We start from the raw sequence: 19,832 nt of genomic DNA on the forward strand, positions 1-19,832 counted from the left end.
CCCTATACAGCTGATCAAATACTGGCGTGATAAAAATACCTAAATATAAGAAGCCCTCCAGGGACCAACGGAAGGGAAAAGGGGATCCGTCCATTAAGTGGGGTATCATAGCCAGACCACCCATTGGCATGGCTTCCGATTTTGAAAAATTAATTTTATAGCCTGAGAATGCACTAAATGTATTAATAACTTGAATTAGACGAGACACTGACATTAAAGGATTACTGAGGAATAAGAGAACGTCATCTGCATAGAGGCTAATTTTGTGTTTACCTGTACCAATCCTCGGGGCCATTATATTAGGATCAGTCCGGATGGCTTCTGCTAATGGTTCGATTATCAGTGTAAACAACAATGGTGAGAGAGGACATCCTTGACGGCAGCCCCTACCCACACTGAAGCCATCTGATCTTAACCCATTAGTAATAACAGCTGCTTTGGGGTCATTATACAATGTTGAAACCCATTTGGTAAACACCTGTCCAACGCCAAACCTTTCCAATGTGTAAAATAAATATGACCATTCAACCCTATCAAATGCCTTTTCCGCATCCAATGAAATTACTATTCCTGGTATCTTTCCCTGATGACAGGCTTGGATCATATTCAAGACCCTTCTGATATTATTGGATGATCTGCGGCCCTTAATAAATCCCGTCTGGTCCTCCTTTATAATATATGGCAGTACCCTTTCTAGTCTTAGTGCTAACATTTTTGAGAGAATTTTAAAGTCTACATTTAGTAAGGATATTGGTCTGTAAGATGCACAATCTTCTGGGTCTTTTCCTTTTTTGAGGATAAGAGAAATATTTGCTTCTTTCAGCGTGGGCGGGAGACAGACCTGACTATGCGCAAAATTATACATATCCATAAGTGGGTCAACCAATATTCCTGTAAATTCTTTATAGAATTCAGCTTGAAAACCATCCGGGCCCGGTGCTTTTCCGCTCTGAAGTTGCCTAATTGCCTCAAGTATTTCTTGGACTGTTAAAGGGGTATTTAGGGCCGACACCTGTTCCGGAGTCAGGCCCGGGAAGGTCAAATTTTTAAAAAATGACTGCATCCTCCTAATCCTATCTTCACAATCTTGCGATCTATATAGTTCAGAATAAAATTCTTTAAAGGTCGCATTGATCTTTTTATGATCATGAGTCAGGGTACCTGTACTTTCCTTGATGGTCGGAATAGTTTGAGGGGCTTTCTTTTTCTTTGCAAGAAATGCTAAGTATCTACCCGGTTTGTCGCCATATTCATATAATCTTTGTTTCGCAAATAATATTTCCCTTTTAGCCGTTTGAGTAAGCGTGGTGTTTAAAACTGTCCTAAGAGCTGTAATCCTCTGCAATTTTGTGATAGAAGGTCTATCAGCGTATGCTGTTTCGGCTGCTTTTAGGCGAGCTTCGAGCAGACGCTGTTGCTCTCCCTTCATTTTCCTCTGGGTCGCTGAATAGGAGATGATCAAACCTCGTGCATGGAGATCCAAGATGGCGGCGACTCAGCAAGTCTGAGTTTACAGTGCTCTTCCCAAAACCTGGGTAAAGTGAGTTACTCACCCTCACCACACTTACCAAAAAAATTTTCTAACCTTAATTAGCTGCTTACTATTATATTTAAGCAGTTTAATATTAAGTGGATAATGAGTAAACCAAAGGGACCCCGCAGCTCTCAGAAAACAAAGACCCCTCCCCCACCCTCCTCTCCTCCTCCGGCTGCAGCTGATGTAAAAACAGGCCTTGAAGAGATGATTGCCAGGCTGGAAACGACACTCGTCAATTTCATTGCAGAATCCAGACAGAGATGGAACTCATTCGAAGAAAAGTTACAAAAGTACAGCCAGGCTCTCGAGGAATTACAGGGCCGAGTGGAGGGGGCGGAGCTAAAGGCCACGACCTCCGAGGCTGCAGCACAAACAGCTGCAGAACAGGCGCCAGCTCTGGAGCAGAGAGTCCGGGCCTTTGAAATCTACATGGATGACCTGGATAATAGAAATCGGAGAAAGAATATCCGTCTTCTGGGCCTCCCTGAACAAGAAGAGAAGGGACAGTTAGCAGTATTTCTGGAGCGATGGTTGCCCCAGCTTTTAAACCTGGGGGCTGAAACTGACCGGGTAAGGGTGGAGTGGGCCTACCGGGTCGCAGTACGCGGATCTGGCCCAAACCAGCGCCCACGCCCGGTCCTGTTCCGGCTGCAGAGTTATAGGGAGAGGCAGATACTCCTGGATGCCTCCAGAAATCTTGGAAAGGATCCTAAAGCTATGATTCATGAAGGATCCAAGATTATGTTATTTCAGGACTTCTCCCCGGCTTTGGCACGAAGGAGGAAGGCGTTTGATGAGGTGAAGAAATGTCTAAGGAACTTAAATATTCAATACACCTTACGCTACCCAGCGACGTTATGCTTTACCCACGAAGGATCCGAGTATAATTTTAGATCACCAGAAGAGGCTAAGGAACTTTTAGACTCGTTTAAATAAATCGTAAGAGACAATTTATGTTGGCTTGCCTCTCCCACACTCCGTGGGGAGAAATGGATACTTTACTCTACTTTACTTTTGCTTCTGGGAGCAGGGTTGTCTTCTCTTGCTATTTTATGTTATTATACTTAATTGTAATTTGTTGGAGTTGTAATTTTATAGTTATGTGTGTTTGTACGTGGCATTGATGCTATCAGATATACTCAGGTATGGGTGGGGAGGGGTGGGGGTGGGGCGCTCACTGTCAATTCTAGCTCGGTATTATATCTAAATCCTATTAAGGAGCGCCCGGGTCAAGGGTGGGACACTGTTTGGGAGAGGATATGGTGGACCTTTAGAAAGAAAGTAAGGCCCCCTGAGAACAAGGGGGAGGATCTCCATTCAAACATGTTTTATTTTTTTTGTTCTTATTGTTTGGAAATAGTTTCCTTTTTATTATACTGTTATGAGTGTATTAGAGAACATTTTCTCTTGTTTGAAGGATGTAAGTGACTCAACTATACACTCTGGATAATTGTGGATTAGATTAGTAGTTAACTGAGTTTCACTGTTTTTCTTTCTTCTTTAGTATCATTCCTTTGAATTTTGATGATTAATATAAAAATAGATCTTAAATATATAATGTTTGTGCTTGAAAGTTCTGTTTATTTTTGTAACTCTGTCAAAATATTAAATTTCTAATAAAAATATCTTTTAAAAAAAAAACCTCGTGCATAAGCTTTGATGGTCTCCCACATCATTGACGGATTGCTAGCTGTACCAGTATTAATTTCTAAAAAAATTTTAAGTTCTTGGGAGAAGTACTTTAAAAATTTGCTATCTTTTATCAGGAAGGGGTCCATACGCCAATGCCGAGCAGATGTCCCATTGTTCTTTACCTTAGTTTCCATGTATACAGCAGCATGGTCAGAGATTGCTATAGTACCTATTTTACAGGTTGCTATAGAGTTTAGAAAAATCGATGGGGCAAAAAACATATCAATTCTTGTGTGACATTTATGTGGATTAGAGTAGAAAGAAAAATCTCTACCCTGTGGATGGAGACATCTCCATACATCTACCAATCCTAATTCTTTATTCAGGTCCGCCAGTTGTCTAGATCTGGGAGATACTCCAGCGGCACTCTTGGGAATCCTGTCTATTTCCGGATCCATAATACAATTAAAGTCTCCCCCTATAATTGTATGACGGGTACCAAAGGCCATCAGTTTTGAAAAAGCTTCCGTTATGAATTTAAAGGGGTGTGCCGGGGGGCAGTATACATTTAAGATCCCATATTCCTCTCCATTTATGAGGGCTTTAATCAAAATATATCGTCCAGATTCGTCTTTTATCTGATTTAGAATTTTCAAAGGGAAGTTCTTCCGGACAAGGATAACCACTCCCCTGCTTTTTGAATTAAAAGAGGAAAAAAAGGCCTGATCAAATCCGCCCTGTCGTAATTTTAAGTGTTCTTTATCCGACAGGTGTGTCTCCTGTAGGAGAGCTATATCAACTCTCTCCTTCTTAAGATTTGATAATATTTTCTTCCTTTTAACTGGCGAATTACTCCCCCTGACATTCCAGGTGCACCACTTAACCGACTGTTCAGCCATAATCATCTGGACAGATCCGAGACCCCTCGGGAGGGGAAACCCTATCTAGAACATCCCGAGCATGGAGCATACAAGATTTACAAAAGTAAAGATTCTCTGATACACTCAAAACAATATAACAAAAAACTCTTTCTAAGTATAAAAAATATAAAACATTCCGAATTGGAGATTTTCTCCCTTGTTCCCAGGGAGCGTCACTTCCTCTCCCATAGTCCATCTTACCCTCTTCCAACCAGTGCCCCACCCTTGACCCAGGTGTTCCTCAATAAAATGAGGAGAATTCAAATATAATATAAAGCTAGAGTTAACAGTGAACACCCCACCCCCACCCACACCCACATCTAAATATATTTGGGAATATTAATACCATATATAACTATAAGATTACAATCTCAACACGTAATACTTAAATATAATACCACAAAATAACAGGGGAAAGAAAAACAACCCCGCTCCTAAAAACAGAAGTAAAATAGAATAAGGTAACCACCTCCCCCCATCAACATTAACCAAACGCCCCAACATATATATATATACATACACACATAGGGGGAAAGATAAGAAAAGATGAAGGGATGTAAACCAAAATAATGGGAAAGGCAGACCAGCATCCACAATCTCTTACAGCTTATTTAAGAGAGTCCAAGAATTCCTTAGCCTTCTCCGGTGATCCGAAGTTATATATGGATCCTTCGTGGCTAAGGCGTAGCGTCGCTGGATATCGTAAGGAGTACTGGATATTTAAGTCCCTTAAACGCTTCTTCGCCTCATCGAATGCCTTCCTCTTTCGGACCAAAGCTGGGGAGAAGTCCTGGAACAGCATGATCCTGGATCCTTTGTGGGTCATAGCTTGGGGATCTTTTCCCAGATTTCTTGAGGCTTCCAGGAGCATCTGCCTCTCCCTAGAGCTCTGCAGCTGGAACAGGACCGGGCGTGGGTGCTGGGTTGAGCCGGGCCCACGTACTGTGACCCGGTAGGCCCATTCTACCCTTACCTGGCCTGATCCAGCCTGCAGATTTAAAAGTTGTGGCAGCCAATGCTCTAAGAATGCTGTCAGCTGGCCTCCCTCTTCCTGCTCGGGAAGGCCCAACAACCGAATATTTTTTCTACGACATCGATTTTCGAGGTCATCAATGTGGTTTTCTAGGTTCTGGACTCGATTCTCGAGAAAACGGATGTGGTCGGCTGTTGATTTTATCCCAGTCTCTGAGGCTGCGGCCTTCGACTCCACCTCTCTGACTCGGCACTCCAATTCCTGAATGTCTCTGCCCTGCTTCTGCAGCTCGGCTGATAGTGCTTCTCTGCTCTGCCGAGACTCATCGATAAAAGCATCAATCTTCGCCTCCCACCTGGCAAACATCTCCTCAAAGCTCATCTTCATTGGTAAATCTCCTGAAGTAGCTGAAGACACCTTTGTTGCAGATGAAGAGGGAGAGAGTGGGGGAGGGGTCCCTGCTTTCTTAGAGCCGCCTGTTCCCTTCCCTTTACTCATTTTCCAGCTAGTATTAGACTATTTAAATGTACTAATAGGTAACTATTTAAGGTTAACAACTATTATAAATGGTTTAGTGAGTGTGGTGGGGGTGGATAGCCCACTTTTCCCAAGTTTTGGGTAGAGCACTGTGGACTCAGTCTTGCTGGGTCGCCGCCATCTTGGATCCCCCAGGACTTATACACTTAATGGTAAGTTCCTGGGAAATGTTGCTGAACAAAGAGATCTTGGAGTGCAGGTTCATAGCTCCTTGAAAGTGGAGTCGCTGGTAGATAGGATAGTGAAGAAGGCATTTGGTATGCTTGCCTTCATTGGTCAATACATTAAAAACCCCAGATGGGCTTTTCTGCCAATCGACAATGGATTCATGGTCATCATTAGACACTTACTTCCACTGTTTGCCATGGCCTGATTTGAACCCAGATCCCCAGAACATTACCTGGGTGTCTGGATTAACAGTCCAATGATAATGCCACTAGGCCATGGCCTCCCCAGTAAAGGAGTTGGGAGGTCATGTTGTGGCTGTGCAGGACATTGGTTAGGCCACTGTTGGAATATTGCGTGCAATTCTGGTCTCCTTCCTATCGGAAAGATGTTGTGAAACTTGAAAGGGTTCAGAAAAGATTTACAAGGATGTTGCCAGGGTTGGAGAGTTTGAGCTATATGGAGAGGCTGGATAGGCTGGGGCTGTTTTCCCTGGAGCGTCAGAGATTGAGAGGTGACCTTATTGAGAGGAGGGGCATGGATAGGGTAAATAGATAAGGTCTTTTCCCCACGGTAAGGTAGCCCTGAACTAGAGGGCATAGGTTTAAGGTGAGAGGGGAAAGATTTGAAAGGGACCTGAGTGGGCAACATTTTCATACAGAGGATGGTGTGTGTATGGAATGAGCTGCCAGAGGAAGTGGTGGAGGCTGGTACAATTATACATTTAAAAGATATCTGGATGGGTATATGAATAGGAGCATTCAGAGGATTATGGGCCAAATGCTAGTAAATGGGACTAGATTAATTTAGGTTGGCATGGACGAGTTGGACCGAAGGGCTGAAGAAGGGCTTATGCCCGAAACATCGACTCTTCTGCTCCTTGGATGCTGCCTGACCTGCTGTGCTTTTCCAGCAACACATTTTCAGCTCTGATCTCCAGCATCTGCAGTCTCACTCTCTCCGAGTTGGACCGAAGGATCTGTTTCCATGTTGGTACAGCTCTATGACTGTGTCCAGTTCTGGTTGCCTAGTTATAAGAAGGATATAATTAAGCTGGAGAGGGTTCAGAAGAGGTTTATCAAGATGTTGCCAGGAATGGAAGGCTTGGCTCATAAAGAAATGCTGTTTACGCTGGTTTTTTTTTCACTTTTATATAAGTTTATCATGAGGGGTACAGATAGGGTTAGTGTACGTGTCTTTTCCCTAGGATGGAGGATTTCAAAAATAAGGGGCATATTTTTAAGGTGAGAGGAGAAAGATTTTTAAAAAGGACATGAGGGGCAAACATTTGGATCACGTGTGGAGTGAATTTCTTGAGGATGTGGTGGATGTTACCACAGTTACAGTGGGATAAGTCCATGAATAGGAAAGATTTGGAGGGATATATGCCAGGCGCAGGCAGCTGGGACTCGTTTAGTTTGGGATTATGTTTGACATGAACTGGTTGGACCAAAGGGTCTGTTTCCGTGCTGGATGACTGATAGATTACCCTAACGTAAGACAGAAAAAAAGAGATTTGTAAGGCAGTATGAGATGGATAATACCCAGCTGAAAATAAACAGAGCAAATCTGGAGCAGAAAGAGAACATGAGAATAACTTAGCAACTAACAAAAGGGAATGCAGAAGTCTTTTATAAATACGATGTAGAAAGATAATAGGGTCTTTCTTGTGAAGGTAGGGGTCTAGCTGAAACACTAAATGATTATTTCAGATTTGTCTTCATTGGAACAGTAATGGAATCAGTCACTATATTGGGATAGGATAACAACAGAGTCAGTAACCTGAGAGATACGTCATTCTCCCTGGCTGGGATGTATCCTCGGTTACTGAAGGAAGTAAAGGTGGAACCTGCCGATGATGTATCTATAAACTTCAGAGCCATTGGATTGAAGAGTGGAGGATTACCAGGTCAGCTTTGACCTCATTGTATCGTTGAGCAGACTTGATGGCTGGCCTATTTCTACTTCTATGTTTTATGGGCTAATGGTCTTATGATGGTCTTGTGGTCAAAGATATTTCTCTGTTCAAACTTTCTAACAAGAGATGGATGGTATGACAGGAACAAGCTGAATGGAGTTTGCTACAGCATCCTGTCCAGATCACGGTGGCTCAGTGGTTAGCACTGCTGCCTCACAGCGCCAGGGACCCGGGTTTGATTCCAGCCTTGGACAATTGACTGTGTCGATTTTGCAAATTCTCTCTGTGTCTGCATGGGTTTCTGCCGGGTGCTCTGGTTTCCTCCCACAGTCCAAAGATGTGCAGGTTAGGGTGGATTGGCTATGCTAAATTACCCACAATGTCCAGGCATGTGTAGGTTGGGTGGGTTAGCCATAGGAAATGCAGGGTTACAGAGATAGGGCAGGGAAGTAGTTTGGGCAGGGTGCTCTTTGGAGGGTCAGTGTGGACTTGATGGGCCAATTGGCCTGCTTCCACACTGTTGGGATTCCATTCCATCCATCATCACCATTTTGGGGGCAAGTAGAAACTCAGCAAATGGTGGCACTTAATGTGAAAAAAACAGATCTTGCTTGACGAATGGAATTGAATTTTTTAATGAAGAAACTGGGAAGTTTGATGAAGGTAATTTAAGAATTTGTTCTTTCTTGGGATGTTGGTGTTGCTGGTTAAACCATGATTTGGAGATGCCGGTGTTGGACTGGGGTGTACACAGTGAAAAATCACACAACACCAGGTTATAGTCCAACAGGTTTAATTGGAAGCACACTAGCTTTCGGAGCAACACTCCTTCATCAGGTGATTGTGGAGGGCTCAATTGTAACACAGAATTTATAGCAAAAATTTACAGTGTGATGTAACTGAAATTATACAGTGAAAAATTGATTGTTAAGCCTTTCATCTGTTAGAATACAGTGATAGTTTCACTTCTTTCATGTGTAAATCACAAAACCCTTCTTTTTAAAGTTGCATTCTCGGGTTAGCTGCTAACAGTGGTGATAGCTAGACAATATTGTTAGCAGCTAACCCGAGAATGCAACTTTAAAAAGAAGGGTTTTGTGATTTATTTACACTGATCAATTTTTCAGTGTATAATTTCAGTTACATCACACTGCAAATGTTTGCTATAAATTCTCTGTTACGATCGAGCCCTCCACAATCACCTGATGAAGGAGCGTCGCTCCGAAAGCTAGTGTGCTTCTAATTAAACCTGTTGGACTATAACCTGGTGTTGTGAGATTTTTAACTGGTTAAACCAGTATTTCTTACCCATTTCTAGTTGCCCTGAGAAGGTGGTAGTAAGCTGCTTTCTTGAACTGCTGCATTCCTTGGGGTGTTATGACACTTACAGTGCTGTTAGGAAGAGAGTTCCAGGATTTTGACCCAGTGAGAATGAAAGAACAGCGATATAGTTAAAATGTCTGTCACAGGGAAAAATGTTAGAAGTTATCATTGAGAACAAGGCACTTGAGATAAGTTTGAATTAATCTGGGAGTGCCTGAGAAAGAAATGTCTAACTCTTTTTATTGGAATCTTTGAAGAAGCAACTTGTAGGTAAAGGGGGAACCAGTGAATATATTGTATTTCCAGAAAGCATTTGATATAGTGCCATATGAAAGGCAATTATAGAAAATAAAAGTATTGGAAGTAACACATTGGCGTGGATAGAAGATTGGCTTGCTAACAGGAAGCAGAGAGTAGGAATAAATGGATGTTTTTCAGGCTGGTAGGATGTCACAATTGTGTATCACAGGGGTCAGTGCTGGGGCCACAACTCTTTACACGTTAGAACGTGTGATGAAGAGATTGAAGGTGTGGTAGTTAAGTTTGCTGATGACACAAAGATAGGTAAGCAAGTTAGTTGTGAAGAGGGAATAAGGAGCCTATAAAGGAATATAGATCGGTTATGTGAGTGGGCAAATATCTGACAAGAGGAGTACGATGTGATAAAGTGTGACATTGTCCATATTGGCAGAAAGAATGGAAAAAGAAGCATATTATCTAAATGGTGAGAGGTCGCAGAGCTCTGAGATGTAGAGAAATCTGAGAAATTATGTACATGAATCACTGCAAGTAATCAGGGAAACTAATAGAATGGTCTAGTTTATTGTGAGGGGAATTGACTGCAAGAGTTGGGAGGTTATCCTTCAGTTATGCAGAGCACTGATGAGATCACATCTGGGGTACAGTACTGGTCAGCATTCTTACATAGAACATATAAAACATAGAACGTTACAGCGCAGTACAGGCCCTTCGGCCCTCGATGTTGCGTCGACCTGTGATATTAACGAGGGATGTTAATGCATTGTTTGAAAGATGCTGTCAAATGAGTCTTGGTGAATTGTGACAGTGTACCTTGTAGCTAGCTCCACTCACCGTGTTTCAGTGGTGGAAGTAGTGAATATTTATTAACAGACCGTATGAGTGCTTCATCTGGTGTTTATGTTATCTATACAGAATTTAAGAATGTTTTTGACATAGTGACATATTAAAAAGCTGGACCTATGCGCTGATGTTGTGGACTAGGTCAGACCACTTAAAAATTTCTTAAGCAGGCAGCCCCAGACCATAACGTGCAATTTGTTTCGGTACGTGCACAGTGAAAATTACCCGGAGTAATTTAGCAAAGTTGACTACCAGGTTCTAAAACCGACAAAAATTTATTTACATAGTTGCACAATGAAACATAAAGAACAGAATGAAGAACCCTTCCAGAACTCAGTCTATCCAAACTAGACGTAATTATGCTGTTCCAAATACAGTATACACAACAGTTCCAACAAGCAAACTCCCTTAAAATACAGTTTAAAAAAGGAACAGATGCTTACAGGTTGAAGTTAGAAGGGCAGAAAGTGAGAGAGAGGGAGAGAGAGAGAGAGAGAGAGAGAGGGAGAAAGAGAGGGACAGCATGTTTTCACACAGCTTACTGTTGAACTCCCTAACTAGTTCAGGACTGACCATGCCCCTTTCATTGTACAGGTCACTTCTAACACATGATCACTTTGGCCTGAAGTCTCATCCGTTCACATATAAACAAAAAGGCCTCTTAATATCCTTTAATCTCTGTACCAAACCAGTCTAATTGGCACCGGGAGCAGTTTATGACCCCTCTGAAAAAACCAAGGACACAGTATCCTTGAAAAAAGGAGCAGCTTTTACAAGAAAAGGGACCAGCTTTGTGACACTGAGAAGATTGGGTTAAAAAAAAGCTTAAGGACAGCAAACAGTGAGTCTCTTTTTATTCCATTGTAAGATGTGGACATCACTGACTGGGTCACCATTTATTATCCTATCCCTAGTTGCCCAATGAGAAGGTGGGGGTGAGCTGCCTCCTTGACCCACTACGATCTACGTGCTGTCAGTTGACCCACAATGGGAGGGAATGGCTGTTAATCACACAGGGGGATGTGAACATGTGGGATTCTGTACCGTAGACGACCATGGAGGCCAGGTCACTGCATATAAAGCAGAAAGAGAATGACTTTCTTTTTTAATTTTAAAGATACCAGGGTATAGGGTGATAGTGGGTAGATAGCATTAAGATAGATGATCAGCTAAGAATTTTGAATAGCTGGGTGATTTGCTCCTACTGTGATTTTCTGTTTCTGTGATTGTTTTACAGACAGGGTGAAGGTAGACAGTGATGCTCCTCTAGGATCAGTGCTGGAATCCTTGCTTAATATGACGTGGATGTTGGAGTAGAGTAAAACCACAAGCAAGTTCATTTCTCTCACTCTGCTGTAAACATCTTTTACAGAACAAGAAGGGGAATATGACGATGGCCTGATGCTGGACAATTTCATTACTTTCTTCATTGCAGGTCAGTTAGAATACTCACTCCTCCCCTCCATTGTCAGAGTCCCTGTTCCCTGAGAGCAGACTGCATCATATGTATAACAAACAAATGTGGTCTGTACTGACAAGAGATAGGTTCCCGCTTTGGATCAATTCCCAATGAAGTACAAACAGTTATAATTCACCAGGAATTTAACAAAGTCACAGAAAGAGGCCATTCTGCCCACCATGCCTCTGCCAGCTATTCAATTAGTCCCTCCAATCCCCCAAGACACTGTAACATACACCTCTTCAAATATTTTCTAATTTCATTTTCAAAGTTACGACTAAATTTCCTTCTATGATCATTTTATACATGATATCATGAGATTAGATAGATTCCCTACAGTATGGAACCAGGCCCTTCGTCCCAACAAGTCCATACCGACCCTCTCAAGAGTAATCCACCCAGACCCATTCCCTGTATGGACAATTTAGCGTGACCAATTCACCTTACCTGCGTATCTTTGGATTTTAGGAAGAAACCGGAGCACCCAGAGGAAACCCACGCAGACACGGGGAGAATGTGCAAACTCCACACAGTCAGTTACCCAAGGCAGGAGTCAAACCTGGGTCCCTGGTGCTGTGAGGCAGTAGTGCTAACCACTGAGCCACCTTGCCTTCCATATTTCAAAAAACCCTCACAGCATTGTACAGTCATATATACAGGGAGGCCCTTTGGCCCATCAAGTCTGTACTGCCAAACATACATTCCTACCTACACTAGCTCCACTTTGCCGCAATAGGCCTTGAGTGTATGACACTTCAGAGTTCACCCAAATACTTTTTTAAAAATTGTGATGTTTCTGCCTCAACTCCTCTTCCAGGCAGCAGCCTCCAGATCCCTAGCATTCTCTCTCTCTCTCTCTCGCTCTCTCTCTCGCTCTCTCTCTCTCTCTCTCTCTCTCTCTCTCTCTCTCTCTCTCGCTCTCTCTCTCTCGCTCTCTCTCTCTCGCTCGCTCTCTCTCGCTCTGTCTCTCTACTGGGAGTGAAAAGGGTTTTTCCTCAAAACCCCTCTAAACCTCCTGCCCTCCACTTTAAAATGATGCCCCCTTGTTATTTACGCCTCACCTGAGGGGAAGAGCTGCTTTCCACCCACCCTGTCTATGACCTTCATAACCTTACACACCTCCATCCTGTCCCCTCCTGCTGTCTCTACTCCAATGTAAACAACCTGAGCTTATCCAGTCTCCCTTTATCGCTAAACTACTCCATCCCAGGCACCATTCTGGTGAATCCCCTCTGCCCCCCCACCGTGTAATCCCATCCTTCCTATAGTGTGGGGACTAAATACCCACAGTATTCCAGCTGTGACCTCACCAAAGACCTGTACATCTCCAGCATCACCTCCTTGCTCTTACAATCTATGCCTTGACTGATAAAGGCTAGTATCCCATACACCTTCTTAACTATCGTATTATTGTATCCTGCCTCCTTCAGGGATCTGAGGACAAGCTCCCCAAGATCCCAGTGTCTCTCTGAGATTCCCAGTGTCCTGTCATTTATTGAGTGCACCCTTGTCTTGTTGTTTCTTCCAAAGTGAATCACCTCACAGTGATCAGGGTTAAACTCCATCTGCCACTGATGTGCCCATCTGACCAATCCATTTATATCCTTCTGTAACCTAACACCTTCCTCCTCCCTGTCAGCCACTCAGCCAATCTTTGTGACAGCTACAAATTTACTTATCATCGTCCCCCTCCCGCCCAATAATCATATCTCCATCATTTATGAATGTCACAAACAATAAGGGACCCAGCACTGATCCATGTGGTACACCCACTGCACTCCACACTCCAGTCACACAAACAGCTTTTACAACCATCCTCTTGTCAGTTGTCACATAGGCATTGTTGAATCCAATTTGCCAAGTTATCTTGGATTCCACAAGCGTTTACCTTCTGCATCAGTTCCTATGTGGCACCTTTTCAAAAGCCTTGCTGGAATCCAAATAAACTACTCCTTATGTATATGTCAGCCTGAGATAGGAAGGTTCTTGATCAGTAAGGGAATAACGTAGCGCAGGGAAGTGGACATATGGAATGTTGGATCAGCCATGATCCTATTGAATGGCAGATCAGGCTTGAGAGGCCGAATGGCCTACTACTGTTCCTATTTCTTTATGGTCTTATATCAACAGCCCACCCTCATCCAAACACTTGGTGTCTTCCTGAAAACATTCCACCAGATTTGTTAGGCATGGCCTCCCCCTGATAAACCCAGGCTGACTCTGCCTGACCCAACATGGCCTCTCTCAATGGAGATTCAATTTCTCCTTCACCACTTTTTCCAATAGTTCTCCTACCACTGATGTGAGACTCACTGGTCTATAATTCCCCAGTCTATCTCTACCGCCCCTTCTGATGAAGTAGAACTATTTTAGCTCTCCTCCAGTCCTCTGGCACCTCCCCTGTGGCCAGAGACAGTTTAAATATTTGGGTCAGGGTCCCTGTAAGCCTGGGATACAACTCATCCAGACTTAGGGATTTTCCCACTTTTAAATTCACCAAAACCTCCAAAACTACCTTGCTTCTCATATCAGGGTGGCACAGTGGTTAGCACTACTGCCTTACCAGCCTCTGACAATTTATGTGTTGGGTTTTCACATGCTCCCTGTTTCTGTGTGAGTGTCTGCTCTGGTTTCCCTACACAGTCCAAAGATGTGCAGTTTGGGGTGGATCGGCCATGCTAAATTGCCCATAGCATCCAGGGATATGAAGGCTAGGGAGGTTACCGTGGGAAATGTAGGGTTACAGGAATAGGGTGAGGGGTTGGGTCTGTGCGGGTTGCTCTTTGAAGGATTGGCGTGGACGTGATGGGCCGAATGGCCTTTATCCACACTTTAGGGATTCTACGATCAATCTGCTCAAGAACTACGCAGTTCATTTTCTCAAATTCTGTATGACATTCCTGTTCTCCCAAGTAAAGACAGATGTGAAGTAGTTATTTAACACTTTATCAATATCTTCCAGCTTCATGCCCCATTTGGTCTCTGACTGTCCTACACTTTATGTAGTTATTTTCCTGCCCTCTCCTTGATTTATTTGTAGAATATCTTGGGATTCTCCCTAATCTTGCTCCCCACTGTTTTCTTATTCCCTCCTCCCCATCTTTGCTCTCCTAATTAGGAGAGATTCTCCCCTCTCTGGCACTTCCTATACTCTGGGGCCTCTCTTCCTTTGCTCCCTTTGTAATTGTTATATGTCTCTCTTTTCCTTTTAATTCTGAAATTCTTGGACATCCAGGGTTCTCTGGGACAAAAAGTGGAAGTTGTTGGAAAAGCTCAGCAAGCTTGGCAGTATGTGTGGAGAGAAACCAGAGTTAATGTGTTGGGTTGAGTGACCCTTCCTCAAAACCCTAGGGTTCTCTGGGCTTGTTACTCCAACTTTCACCCTAAAGAGAACAGATTGGTCCTGTCATCCCCCCCAGTATCTCTTCGAATTCCCTCCACTGTTCAGCTGTAAAGCTCCCCTTCAGGTCACGAGGACATCGAGGATGGATTGGGAGCCAAAGCGGACCATTCAGCCTTCCTGAGCCAAATTCATCAATCAATAAGATCAAGTCTGCCTGTGACCTCAGCTCCTCTCTCCCACCTGGCCCTGTAACACTCATCTTCCTTGAGGATCAAAAATCCATCTGACTCAGCTTTGAATCTATTCAATGGCCCAACCTCCAACTGCACTTTACAACAGAAAATTCCAAGCACTAACAATTCTCTAGATCCAAGCTGCCAACTTGATTCTTTGACAATTATTTAACTCTGACTCTCTTGCAAGTGGAGATAGTGTTTCCTTGTTGACTCGACCAAACTCTTTTCTGATTTTGAAAACTTTTTGTTAAGTCTCGTTTTAGCCTTCTCTACTCTAAGGAAAACAATTGCCGCTTTTCCAATCTCTCGAGGTTACTGAAGTCCCTTGTCCCTGGTAGGATTTTAGTCAATCTCTTCTGCCCCTGTGCAAAGCCTTCCCATATTTGGTTCCTGGAGCAGCGTTCCAGTTGACGAGTGTTTTGTTCCTCACAGGTCAAGAGACAACAGCCAACCTGATTGCTTTTGTCATCATGGAGTTGACACGGCAACCTGAAATAAGAACAAAGTAAGGACAGTGGGTGAGTGGCCTGGGGAGTTGGGGCAGAGACTTGGGGCGGGGGGGAGTGAAAGGAACTGAATGTCAAGTATGCATATCTGGAAACTTTTCACAGTCAAAATTCTAATTGGTACATCTTTTACAACGTCAATTTGAGAGTAAACTAAGAGGCTTTGTGTAAGTTAAAAGAGCCCAGTAGTGAGAGTTATCGATCGGTGGCTTGAAATGCCTTGCCTGAAGAAGATTTAGGAGACAGTGATCATTGTAAGATTCAGGATGACGATCGAGAATGACAATGGGCAACCCACAGTAAGAAAAATCAATTGGCGTCGAGCTGATCTCACTGGGGCAAGAGCAGAGCTGGGCAGGATAGACTGGAATGAAAGGCGAGCGGGAGAAACTGTAACCAAGCAATGGACTACCCTCATAACAGCTCGAGCAAATCTCCCTGCCAGTATATTAGTCCCCTTCCAATTCAGGTACAAGCCATCCTTCTTGTACAGGTCACTTCTACCCAGAAGAGGTTCCAAAGATCCAAAAATGTGAATCCTTCTCTCATACACCAGCTCCTCAGCCCAAGTATTCATCTGCTCTATCCTCCTATTCCTGCCCTCACTCGCTCAAAGCACCAGGAGTAATCCAGATTTAACTACTCATGAGGACCTCCTTTTTAAATTCCTGCCTAACACTCTTTACTCTCCCTTCAGAATCTCAACCTTTTCCCTTGCTATGTCAGTGTTTCCAATGTATACCATGACCTCCTGCTGGCCCCTCTCCCCCTTGAGAACATGCTGCACCCTCTCTGAGACATCCTTGATCCTGCCAACAGGAAAGCAACACACCATTTTGATTTTTCACTGCTGGCCACAGAAACATCTGTCTGTGCTTCAGACTAGAGAGTCCCTGAACACAATCGATCATTGGAACCTGACGTACCCCTCACTACATTACAGCTAGTCTCAATACCAGAAACTTGGTTGTTAGTGCTACATTCCCCTGAGAATCCATCACCCCCTACATTTTCCAAAACAGCATACTTCTTTGAAAAGGGGATAGCTACAGAAGATTCCTACTTTACCTGCCTACCTCTCTTACCTTTCCTGGAGTGAACCTATCTATGTGACTCTATCTGTGACTTTCCCCCCTTCCTATAACTGCCATCCATCATGCCCCCTTGCTCTTGTAAATTCTTCATTGCTTCCAACTGTTGCTCCAATTGTTCTATTTGATCTGATAGGATTCGCAACCAATGGCATTTATTGCAGATATAATCCTCAGTAACCCGTAAACTCTCCCTAAATTGCCACATCTGACATGAAGAGCGTCTCCCTACTTAAGGGTAATTTTTGCTTCTTTCAATCTACAGACCCAGAAAATAGCACCTTCTTATTTCTGTACAAAACACTGCCCCAGGCTAACTTAATACTAATGACTTATATTTTTAAGTTTAATCAAGAGACATATCTGAATAAAATATATAATCAAGAAAGAACCCACTCTATCCACTGCTGCAGACTTACAGCAAGGCCCCAAGGCTGCACTTAAAACCATTTACATATCTGTCTCTGTGCTGTGACTTCTCCCAAACAGGTTCCTCGTGGATCAGTTGTGGATTTCACCGTTTGTTCATTTTCCCAGAAGCACTCCAATGTCCAGCAAGACATGAATTCAAACAGCAAAGGCAGTAACTGCGCAGATTCACAATGGCAAATGTGATTTAATATAGATAAATGTGAGGTGATGCAATTTCGTCGAAGAATGTTGGTGGACAATGTAAAATAGAGGATATAATTCTAAGGAGGGTTCAGGAGCAGAGGGAGCTGGGTGTTTAGATGCACACATCATTGGAGGTGGCAGGACAAGGGAGAGAGCAGTTATAAAAGCATGCAGTATCTTTAGCTTTATTAATAGGAGTATAGAGAAGGGGAAGGAGATGGTGGTGAACTTGTACAAGCCTCTTGTTAGACTTCACTTAGACTTCAGTATAGTGTATATTTATAGGCACCACATTATTGAAAAGATGTAAACACATTGGAGGTGAAAAAGAGGTTACAAGAATGATTCTAAGAATGAAAACCTTCATAGCTTAGAGAAGTTGGGACTGTTTTTGCGCAGAGGAGAAGGCTAAGAGGAGATCTAGCAACATTTTCAAAATGATGAGCAGTCTGGATAGAATGGATCACGGAAACTGATCCCACTTTTAAAAGGATAAAGAATGAGAGGGCACAGATTTAAAGTGATTTGCAAAAGAAGCAACACAGTGTGAGATATAACTTTTTCCATAAAATGATGACTCAGTTCTGGAATGTACTCTATGGAAATGTGGAGCTGAAAATGTGTTGCTGGAAAAGCGCAGCAGGTCAGGCAGCATCCAAGGAACAGGAGAATCGACGTTTCGGGCATAAACCCTTCTTCAGTCATTCCTGAAGCAGGTACTACTGAAGGATTGAAGAGAGCATTGCATGATTATTTAACAAGAAACAATGTGCAAGAATATGGGGACAAGACAGGAAAATTGCAATGTCAGCTTGCCGATGCAAACAGCTCATGCAGAGATGATGTGCCAAATGAGACCCCCCCCCTTTGTGATTCTGGTAGAAATCTGGGAGTCTCCGTCCCTGCCAGAGGCTTGTACCTATAATCCAGGCTGAACCTCTCAAACAGTCATGTTGGCGCTTGTGTCTTTGCATGAAAGGTTAAACTAAGGCCCGATCTACCTCTTGGGTCATTGTCAAAGATTCCCCCTCACAGCCACTATTTTTCAGAAGAACAGAACAGTTTTCCCCTGTGTCCTGACAAATATTTATCCTTCATTTCCAAACCGACAGCTCTCAACACCAGATGGTCTGATCACAATCCCGTTGCTGTTTGTGGGAGTTTGCTGTGTGAAAATTGGGTGCTGCAATTCCAATGTTACAACAGCTTCTAAAATATTTTATTGAGGAGTTAAGAAGTGGTGCACACTCTCTGTCTCTTTCATCCCAGATCTTTACCTTTTCTCCTTAGCTACAGTATCTACAATTCCCAAACAATCCTCCATCTTCATACTGACTTACTGCCTCGAATCTCATGCAGACGTCGTTGCCACATTCACACGAGTCATGTGATGAAACGTCCCCTGTGTTTGCTTCAATGAGCTCCAGTCCTCCGAGTTAGTCTCCTTGTTGGAGACTCTGCCACTGTAGGGGAAGATCCACCCTATTTCCCCTCATTTCCTCCACATTAAGATCCTGTCCAGATCACTCCTTAACAACCTCAGCTGCAAGGAAACTATAGTAATGTAAGTTTATCCCCAGGATACTCCTGTGTTCCTGGATAATGCGATCTCTCTCTCCTTCAGGTTGCAAGCAGAAGTGGATGAAGTTGTCGGGCTGAAGAGTGATGTTACTGCTGATGACATTGGCCGATTGCAGTATATGAATCAGGTGCAGCTCTGATTGGTTTGTATGCATTTGCGTAGCACCAAACACATCATGTTATGACGCGCATATAACACAAACCATCTCACAGGAACAGGAAGGGGGCATTCAGACCCACAGGTGTTACATAATTCAGTTAGATTGGAGCTAATCTAAAACTGAGCCCCATTCACCCACCTTTGCAGGATCTCCCTTTAGCCAATCCAATCCCCGTTCTGAAAATCCAGATTGAGCCAGTTGATTCTCAGCTCAGACAGCATCAGGTTTCCATGAATTGTTGTGTGAAGAATTGCTTCCTCAAATATTTAATGATAAGGTTATAACTTCTTGTCCGGCATTCCTCTCCTTATCCTCAAGACCATGAACAAATCACTCGCAACTTTTTTATAGTTTATTTTTTCATGAAATCTACACTGTCCCCATCAAACACTCCCAGGTCTGGAACAGCACGGGGTTAGATACAGAGTAAAGCACCCTCTATACTGTCCCCATCAAACACTCCCAGGACAGGGACAGCACGGGGTTAGATACAGAGTAAAGCTCTCTCTACACTGTCCCCCATCAAACACTCCCAGGACAGGGACAGCACGGGGTTAGATGCAGAGTAAAGCTCCCTCTACACTGTCCCCATCAAACACTCCCAGGACAGGGACAGCACGGGGTTAGATGCAGAGTAAAGCTTCCTCTACACTGTCCCCATCAAACACTCCCACGGACAGGGACTGCACGGGGTTAGATGCAGAGTAAAGCTTCCTCTACACTGTCCCCATCAA

At 43.4% G+C, this 19,832-nt stretch overlaps 1 protein-coding gene across 2 annotated transcripts in view; it reads left to right on the forward strand.

Annotated features, from left to right (window-relative positions):
* Nucleotides 1–19,832, forward strand: part of LOC132818016 (cholesterol 24-hydroxylase-like) — a 55,342-nt gene that overhangs the window by 29,800 nt on the left and 5,710 nt on the right. For both annotated transcript variants that reach the window (XM_060828604.1, XM_060828605.1), the window contains 3 exons: nt 11,479–11,541; nt 15,577–15,649; nt 18,981–19,065. In XM_060828604.1, the coding sequence (XP_060684587.1) occupies nt 11,479–11,541; nt 15,577–15,649; nt 18,981–19,065 (221 nt within the window). The remainder of the gene's footprint in view (nt 1–11,478; nt 11,542–15,576; nt 15,650–18,980; nt 19,066–19,832) is intronic.

This window comes from Hemiscyllium ocellatum, chromosome 8, assembly GCF_020745735.1.
Source record: "Hemiscyllium ocellatum isolate sHemOce1 chromosome 8, sHemOce1.pat.X.cur, whole genome shotgun sequence".
Classification (NCBI taxonomy): Eukaryota; Metazoa; Chordata; class Chondrichthyes; order Orectolobiformes; family Hemiscylliidae; genus Hemiscyllium; species Hemiscyllium ocellatum.